At 37.8% G+C, this 16037-nt stretch overlaps 1 protein-coding gene across 5 annotated transcripts in view; it reads left to right on the forward strand.

Moving 5' to 3' along the window:
• The first annotated feature begins 854 nt into the window (after positions 1 to 854).
• The window catches only part of SREK1 (splicing regulatory glutamic acid and lysine rich protein 1), a 33160-nt gene continuing 17977 nt past the window's right edge, over positions 855 to 16037 (forward strand). The window contains exons 1-4 of one of the 5 annotated variants that reach the window (XM_038123758.1): positions 855 to 1316; positions 6503 to 6636; positions 14252 to 14367; positions 15669 to 15833. In XM_038123758.1, the coding sequence (XP_037979686.1) occupies positions 1156 to 1316; positions 6503 to 6636; positions 14252 to 14367; positions 15669 to 15833 (576 nt within the window). In that variant the 5' untranslated portion in view covers positions 855 to 1155. Of the gene's footprint in view, positions 1317 to 6499; positions 14368 to 15668; positions 15834 to 16037 lie in introns of those variants that run through there. The other 4 variants (XM_038123759.1, XM_038123761.1, XM_038123762.1 and 1 more) reach the window with 4 other exon arrangements.

Raw genomic sequence — 16037 nt, forward strand, 5'->3', positions numbered from 1 at the left:
CTCAACTTAAGCTAACTAGAAGCTACCAGAATGGCTGAAAAAAGGGATATAAAAAGGATTTTTGCACTTTTGGAATATGGATTTCATTTAGAAAGAGAATATGAGTGCACTGATAATGATTTTGAAATAAGCCCTATCTGAAACACATGCATAAAAGTATTTATATAAAATGCATCTCTGACAATTGCTTGGAATCACATTTCTGTAATATATTGAGCATCAATACAGGAAGCACTACCAGACTTATCTATGGAGATTCTGTAACAACTGACCTACTTGCTCAGGGAACTGTCACAAATTCGCAGTATTTTTCAACCCAGATAGCTTCAAAAACATTTCAATCTCTCCTCAGTTGGGGAATGGAAAGTCTTAGAAACTGCCGGAAACCTTAAACCTTTCAGTGCCAAGACGCACAGCTCCGTACCACTAGGGAAGAGTGCAGTTTGATCCTTAACAGTGATAGCCCACACATGAAGCGCTCAGCCTCATTTTCTCCAGCCAATGCCGTTTTTAAGAAGAACTTGAATTATAACTGCAGGCAATATCAATTTAATTGGGATAACGTCGCAGTGAATTTATAACAGAACTATTTACAACCCGTTCTGTTACAAGCCCTTCTGTTTAGACAGAGGGCGTGCTCAGTCGTTTATTCCCTACGGTGATTAAACTGTCTCTTACTAAACGCGGCCCCCCAAACGCGCAATTATACGGGAAATCTCATTTTTCTCCGAGGCCTCGCTCCTGAAGAGCCCGAGGGGACGGCCCCAGCAGCCCCCGGCCCGGCGCGCACCAGCAGCGGCCGCCGTGCGCGCGCAAAAGCGCGCGGCAGGGACGGCCCCTCACGGGCCGCGCCTCTTCCTGGGCGGGGCCCGGGCCTCGCGCCGGTCCCGCCCTACGCACGGCGGCCCAGCCGGCTCCATATGAGGTGGCTCCTGGGGAAGCAGCTCCTGGGGAAGCGAGCGATCTCCACGCCGCGGGTGGGCGCGAGGCTTAGTCGGCAGGGGCCGCTAGTCCCTCCGAGAGGTCTTCTGGGAGCAATCGAGCGTACCGCTAGAGCGCCCGCCCGCGGGGCCGCTCCGGCCGGTGGCGCGCGCCCCTCTCGGTGGGCGGGCCCGCGCCCCCGGGTGCGCGCGGTAAGGCTGGGTAGGCGCCGCCATGATGAACAGCGGCGGCATCGGGGTCCCCTTGGGCTTCCCCCTGGGTCCCACGTCCGTCATCCAGGTCACCAACCTCTCCTCGGCCGTGACCAGCGAGCAGATGCGGACGCTCTTCGGCTTCCTGGGAGATATCGAGGAGCTGCGTCTCTATCCCCCGGAGTAAGTGGGCCCCCGTGCCGCGCTCCCCAGCGACGGAGCCTAGGGATGAGGGAGAGGCGCGGAGGGGCCGGGGGTGGCGGGAAGGGCAGGGACAGGAGGCCAGAGGCGCCATTTTGAGTGCGGGCACCAGGGAGGCATCACGTGATCCCTCCCCTTTGTATGATCGTAGCTGCAGAGAAGGAGCTGCGCCCGCACTTAAGATGGCGGCGCCGGCCGTTTTCCTTCTTTCCTAAAAACCCGCTTTCTGTGGCTTGTCTGTCTCCTCGCCCACGCTGTGTGCAGGCGAGCTAGACCAAGGAGTTCTAGGCCCGCCCTCGCCCGACTGCCTTTATTTTTCTTCTTTTCTGTTGGAAGGGCGCTGTGCTCCGAGAAGGGGCCGTTCGAACAGAAGCCAGAGTAGCAGAGGTTTTGCAGAGGGCAGAGGAGGGAACCTGCCCTCCCTCGGAGTTGCCCCCAGTAAGGCTTGTGCAGTAAATTAATCTCAGGCGTCACATCTCTCCCTGAATTATAGTGGTTCGCGTGGTGTCAGCGGCGTGCCAGAGGTCTCTCAGGTGGGAGATGCAGGGACTTGCAGAATAGCAGTTACCTCTCCCGAAATGACGATGATCAGCAGTAAAGGGGAGGAGATGAATATTATTTTTTTCTCTCAAGGCAGCAGTTGTACTGGGAAGCGAATAATAAATTTGCTCTATCAAACCTTGTCTTTTCTTAGCAAAAGTAAATCGGAATAGTGCAAAGAAGAGACCATTATTAGCATCCCAGTTTCGCGAGCTTTGATACAAAAATGCTCAGGTTAACAAAACTTGGATTTGCAAAAGACAACAGCCAAAAAAGTTGGTGTTTATCAGTTTTTATGTACCTACATAACATCTGACTGTTTTTGAATGCCAGCCATTCAGGAAAAAATAAATACTTAATATGTAAAGGTATGCTTAGAATAAGATAGGCCTTACTGATAGCTATATGGTAGATTTTTATACCGTTTTCTAGGGCTTTGTCCTGGACTTGTTCCATAGTCGCTTCTTTATATTTAGAGTTTTCTCGTGACTGAATTTGGTTTTTTGTTACAGCTCTTGTTCTTGTCTTTCTCTAGGTTATATAAAAGGTTTTAAGGGAAATGGGGACTTTCTTGACGTTCATACACAAATAATGTCTGTGCCAATGTGTGCAATTTTGCCAGGATGTATATACACATAAAATAGAAAAATCCAGTACCATAGTAGGGAATAACTTGACTGTCAAGGTTATGATGCTGATGAATTCAGTTTTCAGAGATAAGATGCAGGATTGTGATTATCTGCTTTACTCTTGGTTTTATTTACCATTATTTATGCATACATGTTAGAAGTATGGTTTTCCTTGCTTCATACTTGTGGACATTTGACCTGACTTCCAAATTGCTGCCCTGGGAGAAAACTAAACATGCCTAAGAAACTCCAATGCCTTTCCTTAGAAACAAAAAAAAGTGCCTCCTGTTGACTTTCTGAAAATGCATTGAAAATGCATTTCTGAAAATGCATAACATTGTGATAAATTCGTAAAATAGTATTTGATTGACAAGTGCATGGAAAGCAAAGGTGTCCCAAACGAAACATAGATCACTATGAGTTTGCAGTACAGTTAAAAACTGAAGCTGGTTTGCAGGATGTGACAGGTCTATTGCCTTGGGTGCATACTCCAGTATGCTAGCCACTGCCACAGCCTAGTGGTGTTTTCAGTTTAGCAGGAGACCAGTGACATCTGTAATTAGATTCTTAGTCCCAGACATGCACAGGCAGTCCCATACACTTGTAACCCAGCTGAAGTCTGCCTTTCGCAGTAGGCTTCAAAATTACATGTATAGTAATGAGCCTTCAAATGTGGCCTTAAGAGGATTTTTGAACAGTTAAGTGTTGAAAAAGTTACTGAGCAACAATTGGGTTTTGACAGAATGAATTGTTTGAGAGCAGGGAGTTGCAAACTGTCTCTGTTAGGTGTGGAAAGACCTGCTGTTTAATACTGCTTGCTACTGAATACTCTGGAGTGATCTTGGAAGCTAGAACTCTGTTGGAGAATAAACTTTTGATTTAACAAAAAGTTGAATGATGGGCTGGTTTGTCATAGCCCTTCCCTAGTCAAGGACAATTGGCCTCTGTGTTCTGCCACCAGGAAGTTCTGCTCTGGTTGCAAGGCAGCAGGCGTTGAGAGGTGGAGACACATGCCATACCAGACCTTGGCAATGGGTTTTGGGACCTCCTCTAGATTGGAGCCTAGAAGTGTTCTGTTCATGAACCAGAGTATTTGGGCAAAGCCAAGTTTAGCATTGAGGGCTGCCACCCAAGTCACTCTCACTTGTATACCTTATCCATTCTGACACAGGTGCATGGGCCACCTTCACTTAAGGGACATCTCATCTGAGAAATGTCATTGTCATCTGTATAGTCCAATAAACAGAGTTGTTACATCCTGCAGTGACAGCAATGTAGGTGAGGCTTCTGAGGCAAAACACACAGAGCCTTATTTAAACTGATCTGCACAATTATTCCATAATATTCTATTTTAATTCTATTTTCTATTTTAATAAGTTATTAATTTCTGTCATGTCCTCCACACCTCACACACCCCACCTCCCTGCCCCACTTAAAAGAATTTGGACAGTTAGAGAAATGTTTTATAGCCTTTTCTTTTTATATATCGCTGTAGATTTCTGAACAGGTCCTTCTTAGGAAATACTTTGGTTGATTTTTATTCTGTTAGGAGATAAATGTTGCTGTCTTCCTACAAAGTGAGACAAAAATGTTAGAAATGTCCAAATACTATTTAGATATTTATTTTGTCTTAAATTTTTTTTCTAAAGAGACTTAACTGAATTTTAGTAACTTTGAATCAGAGATATATGAGTTGCTTTTTGACATCAAGGCTGTGTAACCTAGGAGAAAGATCATGAGTCTCCCTCAATTCAGCCTCATTAAAGGCTAGCAAAAAAAAAAACAACAAAAGGAATTAGAATAGGACTTAACTGTTTTAGCAAAAAGTCTTCTTAAGGCTGATGGGAAGATTTTTGAGGCCCCCTTCATAAAAGGAGAGGACTCGATCACTGTTAAACCTTTTAAAATTTTATATCTCTTAGATCTTAATAGTTTCCCATGAGGCAACATTGATGTGTTCGTAGTAGAGAGTGTCACCTTGTAGATAATTTTTCCTTTCTAACCTCTGGAAGGCACTTGGTATCAAGAAGTTTTTGTAGGGCCTCATTTACACAAGTGTTCAGACTTCTAATATTTTTTTAGCATACTGTCCACATAGCTTTTATGTTCTAAGTCAGGGAATACAGGAGAGTAAATCTTACAAAAACACACTTGATAGTACAGACTCTATAGATGTTAAAACTTATAGGGATTATTGGGGGTCTGAAACTGCATGGAGCAGAATATATTTTTGAATTGGCAATGAAAACAAAAAAGGAAAAAATATCAGGAGCTATTAGAAGTCTTCAGCAGTGCACCATAGAACTTTCAGCCATTAGAACAACCATAGAACAGTGGTGATTTCAGCCGTTTGGGTTATAACATTGATGGATGAATTTAAAAAGAAACAAGCAAACGCCATACAGTGATGACAAAAAACTCCAAGACACGAGCTCCTCCCTTCCCTTAGAGTCCTCTCCCCCTCCAAACCAAAGCAAATAAAAAATGCTTGTGGCCATAGAAGTCTTTGTGGTGCTCAGAGTATCTCTAGACTACTGAAAAAGTCACAGCTGGCTGTCACATCTGATGTTGGAAACTGTTCTCAACCGAGATCTTACAGCTGGCTCAGAAGCTGTTCTATGCAGTTATTGCCTTCCTGAATGTGGAAACTTGAAATGCTAAAAGCATTACCCACCACAAATAAATAAAAGTAGGCAGAAGTAATGTAGTCATCTTGTCATGTTTCTCTAAGTTCTGTGAGGTTGACTTTCACATTTATGTGTCTCCCACTCCCTGTTTAGTTTTTCCTCCCCTGTATTGTCTGTTCTTAGAGAATTTTCCATCATAGATGTTTCTGAATGCCATTCTGAATTTGGCCATTTCTAGATATTATACATTTGTTCTACTGTCCTGGTAGCCATAAACATACTAGTCTGCCTGCCTGAGGCTTACATTTTTGGTTTATATTTATAATTAATATGATGAGATCGTGTGTCTATAACTTTTCATTTGTATTTAAATCCTGAAATCTAACAGAATTTCATAGAATAACTGGGGAAGTATGTCCTTGGAATTTGAGGGGATTCCAAGATGAGCTGTGTGCTGATGCTTCCAGAAATTTGACAAATGTCTCCGTTTTGGTTGAGACAGGACTAGGGTGAAACAGCCTATGCAACATTTTTCCATGATTTCAAATGAAAATTGCTGACATTCCAGCAATACTGTATTCTCTCTTTGAGTATTACCTGTATTTCCTTCATGTGAAGAAATAAGCTGCTAATATAAAGATTACAAAACTTGACTAGGGAATCCATTTTTAATGCAAATTTAGGTGGTTTTGATCAAGATTGCAATGTTTACATGTTCTCTCTTGGCATACAGTGTAAAGGAAAAGTGAATTACAAATTTTCTTCCCTTTTCTAGCCAAATGGTGAGTTGCTCCTACTTCCTCTGATGTTACTCCATGCTACATTGTGCCGAACTTAGGCAAATAGGTTTTGTTACGTTAGTCAGCTAAGATCCAGTATTTGAAAGCTCTCTCAAGAACTGTTTTTATCTTTGTAAGAATTAATAAAATTACTTTTGTGAAAGCCAGAGAAAGAATATTGGTTATTACAGGCTAATATCTGAAGGATCCACCAAAAAATGGCACGGTTTGTTGTTTGTCATTCCTAAAGAAAAACCTATTTTCACAAAAAAAAACCTATAAAATATTTACTTGGCAATTGTAATTGTCAAGTAAATATGCTCCCTAAAATAGTAGTTTGAAATGCACTATTCAGTGTTGTGTAGCCAGATAATAGAAGAAAATTAGTCTTGTTAATTAGTGATTTTGGCTTATGTAGGTTTTCATTAAAAAGATGCTCCATCTTTTTTCACTGATACAGCAAGTGGCAAGTAGATTTCTATACTTTAGGCTTCCTTTTCTAGGAAAAAACCTTTTATTTCCCCTAAGGAGTAATAGTTGAAAATACATGCATACAATATGACTAATTGTTATTTTTTCCTTTTATCTTGCAGCAACGCACCTCTTGCTTTTTCCTCCAAAGTATGTTATATTAAGTTTCGTGAAGCATCGAGTGTTGGTGTGGCCCAGCATCTAACTAACACGGTTTTTATTGACAGAGCTTTGATAGTTGTGCCCTGCGCAGAAGGTTGGTATTTTAGACATTCTTCTGTAATGTTGGTCTTTGTTGTGTTTGTTAATTGTTTTAAGCTTTCTGTGTAAGGTGATGCTCTGTTGTTGTTTTATTTTATTTTATTGCTTTTTGGAAAAAAACGGCCTTGAAACAAAATGGAAAATTGAATGAAAAAAGCCCCAGTTACACATGTTTAATTGAAATTCAGCATTAGCAAAAAGATAGTTGGTCTAAGTTATGATAACTCAGATTTCCATAGTTATTATGTATTTTGAAGGAAAAGAAAGGAAAATAATTCCTTTCACTACATTTTGTGTAGGGAAGTGTATTTGCACAGAGTTCTCACTGAAGTCAATGGAGCTCTGAGAAGATCAGGCAATTTCCTGACACTTAACATGGCAATTTGAATCTTACTGTATCACTTCTGCTGTAGAAACTTTTTTTGCTGATTTGTGCTTTTTTAAAGATACTGATTATATCTGCATTTTTAGAGTGAATCCCAGTTTTGTCTTACAGACCTGATACACTCATTTGGCCATTTTAGAGTCATCTAATCCAAGATACTTAGCATTCAAAATACTGTTTGAATATAAATGTTTATCTGCTAGTTTAATTTTTAAACAAACATTTTTCCTTCTTGTTACTGTTGAAAATGTTACTTCATGTGCCATTAAAAAATTTCCTTATGTATACTGGTACTCCTTTTTTGTTTTGGCTGTTTAAATATGCAGTGATCTGTCCAGAATGCTCCCATCATAAAATGTTCTTTAAAACATTACTAATATAATGTAATTGCATTAAATATTCTTTAAAACATTATTAATGTAATGTAATTACATTGTCTTCATGAGATAAAATGCTTGATGAATACTACATTGGCAGATGTTCCTTCCCCTAGCTCTGAGGCCATGCTTTTACAGATGTGTTGAGTACAAGACAATTTGTGTTGTTAGTAGAAGCATCCTAGATTTGAATACAATTACATGAAGCAGGGTCCTGTGGCAGGCATGTCAATGGATTTAGGCAGAGCCCCATTGACTTCATTGGGATCACTGTGGAATTTAGCCTCTGAGTGGTGCTGGACCTTTTGCCTCTTTGGAATGGAATCATTCCAGCTGATGGAGTGAACCTGACTTTACTTTCAACTTGGTTGCTGTTTTGCCATGAACAACAATATGTAGAGTGATTGAATTGTAAACTGTAGCAGATCAAGAAATACCTCTTATTAACATCTCTAACTTGCAAGAGTCATGTTTTGGTTCAAAAAAGTACTATTGACTTCTTGCAGTTTGTTAACAGTGGTCCCAGAGTACCATGTTTTGGCGTGTATGCTGCATCATGATCTAGATAATGTGAGATAAGTGCTGCTATAATATTCGTCTGGGACATTCTTAACAAACTGACAAGTCTCAAAAATTTCACAAACTATAAAAGTACTTTCACTAAAGGCTATATTGACCTACAGTATACTGCCTGTTCTTGAAGCTTTCTTAGGCAGGTCATACAGCACATATATTTATCTTTGTAAATAGGCCTAGGTTTTTAGTTTCTTTTGTGTCTTGTTTTGGGGACTCTTCATTTTCATATTTTTAACTTGTTCTTGAACCACAAAGAGAATATTGCTGTATGCACTGCAAAGTGTTTAGAAGCTAAGCGCACCAGAGTCTCCAGTTGAAGAATTGCCCCTAAATAAATAGACCAAAGATTATTCAGATTCTTAGTTTTATATTCCATCAATAAGATCTTAACACCGGTTCAGTATTGCCAGAAAGGAAGATGGCTGCCTAATGAGAGAACAGCACTTCCTGGTGTTTTTCTCGTGATGAGATCACTGCCTGACATGATATGGCAGCAGGCAGGTAAAGCTACATTTTCCTGTATCTTTTGTGGTAGACAGTGAATGAAAGGAGAATAAGACAAATTTCTGACAAATCTTGTTCCAGCTCTCTTCATAACTGGCTGATCAGGCATTGCTGAGAAAACATGATCACTGTTCAGAATCATTCTGGACTCCACAAAAATGTATGCATAATTAGGTGAACAAGGTGATTGGGTTTTGAGGTTGCATTTTGATGTCATAATGCTGTTCTCTGTAACTTTGTATCAGAATAATTCATTTATAAATAAGATGTGAATTTATACAAATTTAACTTTCTGATGAATTTATTATTGTGTGGAATAAGTATGGCTTTGGAGACCATGGCACAAGGGTTTTTTCACTATGTATCATATGATGCACTGTTAATGGAGTCAGTGAACTGGATCATGGGCTTTTTATCCTGCTAGGAGGTAAAATTATACCATTGACCAACACTGCCAGTAATAAAACATTTAATGTGTGACGTTAAACATAGAGGAGAGGTAAAATGGAAATCTAAAAATCTGGTTCAAAAAAATAGCAAAAAACCTAAAATTTGGAGTGTATTTAAAGAGTGGTAAATCAAGGAGGAAATCACTACAGAATGAAATCAATGTAAAGTATGTGACATTTGATGAACAACTTAACAAAAATGTTATTGTAAATGAAGTAAGACTATTAAGCTGTGAAAATATGACTTTTTGTGTGTGTGTGTATTGGTAGATTTTTCTTTAAATATACTTTGAAAATGCAAAGGTTGAAAGCTAAAGATGCCACCCTGATCTTTCTAAATTTTATGTCCACATTATCTGGTAGATGGATTTTGACTATTAATTTGGTTTTGTATGTTTTCTCTGTGTGATATTTGTGCATTATTAGATGACTAGACTGGCCAAGGCAGACCTGTTACACTTGCCTGAGTTAGGCATTGTTTGCCATGCCACTAAACCTGCCGCCAAGTGAAACCTTCATGGGGGAAATGAGATCGAAGTCTGACCTGCTGAAGATGGACGCCCTGTCTCTGTTTTTATTTTATTTTGCTTTATTTCCTTTGTTTCTTTTATTTTTATTTTATTTTGTCCCTTTTTTGTTTTGTTCTGTTAAATCTCTTTCCCTTGTACATGTGAACTGGTACTTCAGTTCTGTAAAATGATGTTTGTAAAGGGTTCACAGTGTTTGATTTTGAAGTTGACTTGAAGCTGCTTATGAATGGTGGATGGTATACGGAGAATTTAGAATATGATTCGTTTTTAGTGCTCTGAATTACAGATAAATTTGATTTGGAATTTGTTTAAGTATCTAAATTCAGCAGATGAGTACATTGTGTCAGAAGGTAGGAATAGTGTTTAGAGATATATTCTTCCATATGTTGAGCTTTATGAGTTTATCTTGGAAAAGGACAGCTAAAACTCTTACTTCTGGAGAAAGCAACTTCAGAAAGTAAAGTCATAATATTTCTCTGCTACTTTCCCTAAGCAGAGTGTTCTATTTTATGTTGCACCAGCTATTTAAAAGAAAGCTTACTATTTATGTCTAACATGATGAGTTTAAAATAATTATTTCTGAAATTGAAATTTTATAAATATTGAATGTCATGAAATACTCATTTACTTCTGATGAAACCTTGCTCCAGTGAGGTCAGTGGTAGTAAGATTTCATCTTTTTTTTCTGTAGCTTTCAGAAAAAACTATTTACCACTCATAAGTACAAATGCAGCCTGAAGTTTTGGTTGGAGTGTGTTATGTGAGACACCTTGTCTTTTAACACTGTTACCTGTGGGAAGATTGAATCAGTTCTCTTTGTGTGCGTGTGTGTGTTGCACTTTGACATGCTCTAGTGGTGATTATTTCAGGAAGATGTTCTAAAAAAAACACAAGTTAGGAAAAAAAAAAGGGGTTTTCCAATCATCCCAGAGTCTCAGAAGCCCTGGCAGTTCATGCTGGAGTGATTGATCCCTAAAGGATGTTCTTCTTGTGAAACAGAAGCCCTGAAACAGAAGTGGTGGTGGACAAAGTGGTGTGTCTAGTCCTCAGACACCGCTCTTCCCAGCCAGCTGCACTGGGGTCTCTTGGTTTCACTCCTTTTACCAGACTCTGCACTGCAGCTGGGAAGAGCTTTGATTTGTGATCTTTGTTGGATTTGGCTGTGACAGTTGTAATTGCCAGTAACTGTAATCTCTTTATTCCCTTCTGCTAAATCCGCTAAGATTCATGAGTTGGATCTAATAGAAATTATTTTATTTCTAATCATATGTATTCTATTGATGTAAAATAGCAGGAAAATAATGATCTTTTTAATGTTTAGAGTAGACTGTAAACTCTTCACTGTTGTTAAAACAAGCAAACTTGTTACTGAGCACTTTTGGATGTGAGGGTTAACTCTGTAGGTTCACTATGAAGAGTTGGAAATTAATTTCTTTTGAGTGCTTGAGGATTAAAAATACTGTCATTAGTACTTGTTTGATGCAGATGATTCTGTTTAGCCTTCAGCAAAATGGGTTCTAGTATGGACTAGGTTGTCTAGGGTTCTTTAGACTAATGGTACAAAAAAGTAGCAATCATAGCAGTGCCTTTAAGCAACGTTCTTTTGCAAAGGGGAAAATCAATAAATGATCATAAAACCTGTAGATTACTAAACAGAAGACCTTCTAAGAAATCTGTTTAAGGATGTGGTATTGATACGGCATAATTATTTTGACTGTTCCCTCATTAGAAAATAAATATCTTCACCTCATTCTTATTCAGATTTTAAATACTGTGTTCTATAAATCAAAGTATTATTTTTAAACTAAATTGTCCTAAACTGTTTTGTCATAACCTGCGTTTTTTGATGTATTCAGTAGGCTTGTATTTCCTTTACAAATACAGTCACAGAGGTAAAACAGCAAAATTTAAAGCTTTTAACTCATGAAGTTATTTGGACTCACATGTTAATTTGTTTTTCAAAACTATTTAAAGAATATGAAGGTAGATACTCAAGATACTGCAGATTTATTTTTGTTCCTGCACAATAGTGTTCTGTAGAATTCTTTTAAAACTTGACCTGGACTTAAAAACTGGAAAAGTTATTCTGAAGAGACAGTGTCATTGAATATACAGGCAAATTTTCAGGGTTCTATCTATAGAAATAGACCATTTCTCATTCTTGAAAACAAAATAAATGAATCTTTCTTTGTGGTGTGGAACTTACCAACTTGATTTTTGTATTTAAAATAGAACTTTACATTGTTGAAAGACCAAAGTATTCTGGAAATAATGCTGCAAACTTTACAATTTACATATGCATGCTGTTCATTCTGTGAGCTGCAGTAGTTTTGAACTTACCTGCAATGTTCAGTGAATTTCTTGAACAATGTTTCAGCAAGTTAGTTATTTCAGTGCTATGATCCATATACTTAAAGTTTAGGCTTCTACTGAAGTCGCTTTGTGAACTTGAGTCATTGTCTGTCTTAGTTATATTTGCGTAACTGAGCTCCTGTTTAAAAGGACCAAATGCCTAAGCATTTTATAAGTTTACCTAGTTAAGTGTGTATTGAATTGGCTGTATTTAAGTGCATACTTAAATTAGGCATATATTTATGTACAGTACTGACCAAGGATCTCAGTTAGCATGCAGGCGCACCACTATCAGAGCCATTTCTACCATTGGATTTAATTGTGCCATGTCTCTTGATCCACAGAAACCTGCATGAGTAGCTGTTTAATTGCAAGATGCTAACTGTCCAGGATAAGTTCTGGTTCATTACTCATTTGAAAAAACTTTACTACTTTGATTTTCAGAAGAACTAGTACATAATTCTGTGCCTAATTTGCATGCACATCTGCTGGAACTGTAGATTCAAAAGCCTGTTAGTAGGCTTACATATTAGGCAGGGTACGCAAAGTGCCTGATACTTTTGAGCAGTCAGGCAAATCAGGTACACCTCTCATTGCATGCCCAACTTCAAAATGAGATCTGTTAAAAGTGCTGAACATTGTGATGGTAGCTTAGATTCATGCTTGTTTTTAAAAAAAGTCCTGGAAGTCGTTGTTGCACAGTTAACTGCTAAGCGCTAATAATTTTCCTATTTTTCTCTCTTAGTTAGCAAAATCATGTGGTTTCTTACATGTTAAATTGCAAGGTGTCTCAAAATTTAACATAAATAAAATAAATGTAAATAGGAAGAATTGAAAAAAAGGGTACTGATATTTTATCTGTTCTGTTCCATCCATGCTACATATAAATTAAGTTTCATTTAGATTTGTTTTGTCATTCTGTCATATCCAGCTGTAACCCAAACTTTCCTGTAGATCTGTAGAGCAGGTTTGCAGCACTTGTTTCTTTTCATTTTTTTAAATTAGTATGTATTCTGTGGTGTCAGTTGGAACTCATATCGCTAAACCTGCTTGGTGTTTTGAAACCTACCTTGAATTTTCCTTTTTGATAAGAATATTAATTTTCAAATTTTGGATGTAGATGTTTTGTAGTTAAAACATGCAGTTTTAATCAAGGCAGGAAACCACTGGCACGCTTTTTATGTATTACTTGACTATTAAAACAATGTTGAAATAAGAGCATTTACTTACATTCAGATCCATGGGGTAATACAAAGGACTCAGCATATGTACAGTTATGCTGAACAGACTATAAATACCAGGGTAGTTAGAAGTTCTTCACAAGTTTTTTTGTTTGGTGTTTTATGTTTGTGCCAGTTTTAATCCCTTTGCATTTCAAATTTAAAAGGTACATTTAATTGTAATCATAATTGTTTAACATTTAATGGTTTTGGTTTTGGAGATATTTTGGGGGTTCATTTAGTAGTCTAATCATGGCTAACATTCAATGAAACCAACATTTAATTCAGATTAGTTATTACTTACTTTTGGCATTGCAGGAGGACTATAATCAGGTTAAAATAGCAGGAAGTACTTATGTTGGAAAAATAGAGCTAGCTTAGCCTGATCAATTATGATTTTGTTCAATCTCAGTAAATTTAGAGTTAACTCTCCAGTTTCGGATAAACTGAGGTGACTAGAATATGGGAGTACAAATCTTAAGTTTTTTCTACTCTTCCTTCCTCCACCTTCAACTTCACTAGTAGTATGTATTCTGTGCAGTCACAGTAGTTCAGTAATTTATTATTTTATGTTTTATTTATTTTTTTATTTTTACATTCTAAGTAGGTAGCACCAGAGGAATAAAAAAAAAAGAGCACAAATTTCAGTCAGCACATACTTTGGTTTTTTCTTTTTTCCTTTTTTTCCCCCTTTTTTTGTTTTTTGTTTTGGTTTTCTTTCTTTTACTGATTTGGTTATTTGCCATTTCTGGGGATTAAACTTTAAAAAATGTTCTTCTTTTCTGTATCTGATGTTCTGTGTGCTATTAGTGATGCAGCCAACACGAACGGTTGTCATGTGTAAAACAACTTTCGATCACCGCGAAAACACCGCCCTGGGAAAGCGTCCATGCTTGATATCGTTTGGTTCATGAACGTTAAGTTTCCAGTACAGGTGACCCATAGCTCAAAGTGTTAAATAATTATATACATTATTCAGTTTTTAAAATAATAATCCATTAATGAGATTGCTAGTCTTTGAAGTTTTGCTCACTTTTGTTTTTCCTAATAGAGCAGGGTAAAAGGAAAAACTTAAGTTATTTGTTTCTTTGTAAGGATCTGGTAGATAGATTCATTGTTATTTATTACATTTTTAAATGCAAGGGTAATTGTAAAATCATAGAGTAACATCTGGCTAGTGTTCCAACTCTGTATAATGCTTTCATTTACTTCTTCAGGTAAAATCCCAGATGAAGCCAAAGCCCTGTCTCTATTGGCGCCTGCTCCTACTATGACAAGTCTGATGCCTGGTGCAGGGTTGCTTCCTATACCTACACCAACTCCCTTGACTACAGTAAGTAAAGTTCAGTGTCTGTATAATTTTCAGTTTCCTCTCTTCTCTGTAGCCTTTTCTGTGGACAGGGAACGAGAACTGTCTGGTCAATGGATGTTGCAGTGAGGGTTTAGCTGTGTTGACTCTCCTGAGGATTGATCAGAAGATATCCATGTGCTACCTTCTCAGGGTTTTTCTTTCAGATTACTGTTTTCCAGAATAGTGGGTAAATACTGGTTTTGATTTTTGTTCTTTTTTGATTGCCATCCTACTCTGTAGGATCATTAATTTGGTCCAGTGGTAGTTACCACTGACAAAAAGCTTACTAAAACCTAAGTTACATTGACACCAGTTCTTCAGAATATTAAAAGCTGCAGTAGAGACTTTTCCTTGATATCTCTATGTCAAGATTTTTGACTGTTGGACTGTCCAGCAATGTTTTCACTATGAAAAGTAGAGGAGCTTGGCTATGCTATTTTTCCTCCATTCCCTTTTGCCTCTGTAAGCCTTTCTTGACATCAGTGAATTGCTGTGGTTTATTGAAGGAAAATTTAAGGTTAAAATAGAGTGGTATTTTCCTTTGTTACATAAAAGAAGGTACTGATGGCTTGTTAAGAATTCCCCACACTTAGAAAATTCATTTCTTGAAAAGGCAGTTGCTTTTTGGGTAGAGAAAATTCAAGCCAGGAACTCAATGGACCCAATTTTGTAGTGATTTTTAAGTGACTTTTTTAACATTACATAGGAGAGTTTTCCATTTCCAGTTCCAAACATGAAAGCTGTATACTTTTCTCATTCTCTAGGTATGAGTGGAAGAACTTGTACAAAACACTCTTCATTTCAACTGTAATAATTTTGTCCTAGGTGATTTATTTGTCTAGAAGACGGTTATGTGTCCTTTGATCCTGAGCACTGGAAGTTCCATTCTTTCCTTTCTGAGCAAGATCTCAGCCATTCCTCATCTAGTCCAAATAGTTGTTTCAAAAAAATAAGAATACTAGCAAAGTCTGAAAGAGTCTTGCTCAATTTATTTGACTCTAAGCATTAGAGCCTCTATGTTTTGTGATTAATATATATCCCTGTCCAGATCTCTTTCCTAAGATGTTAACTGATCACCCACAGAATATCTTAACTATGGAAGCTTATTTCTGGGTAGATATTTCTTCTTTAAAAAAACCAGCTGCGCTGTGACCTTTAAAGTATTGCTTGTATTCATTAGATCTTTTTTTGCAGAAATGCATCCAGGCAAACAAGTATTAAGAAGTGGAATATCTTTCACCAGTGCTTGGCTGCAAAGTGTATTCTATGCTTGTATTTTCCAGCTTGGTGTTTCACTTGGTACCTTAGGGGCTATACCAGCAGCAGCATTGGATCCTAACATTACTGCACTGGGAGAAATACCACAACCACCAATTATGGGAAATGTGGATCCATCCAAAATTGATGAAATCAGGAGAACAGTCTATGTTGGAAACTTGAATTCCCAGGTAGCTTTTTTTTTGTTTCTGTGTTGTAGCAATACTAACAGAAGGTGTGAAAATTAATTTTAATCTTACATGTTAAAAGAGTTTCCATTAGTTAATGACAACAGGAATTTAAACAAAACCCCCTAAATTTTTTTTATTCATGATGTTTCAAATTTTGAAGGTTCATGTGCCAGTCGGATTAGACTAGGCTTTGTCAGAATACCA

This window comes from Motacilla alba, chromosome Z, assembly GCF_015832195.1.
Source record: "Motacilla alba alba isolate MOTALB_02 chromosome Z, Motacilla_alba_V1.0_pri, whole genome shotgun sequence".
Classification (NCBI taxonomy): domain Eukaryota; kingdom Metazoa; phylum Chordata; class Aves; order Passeriformes; family Motacillidae; genus Motacilla; species Motacilla alba.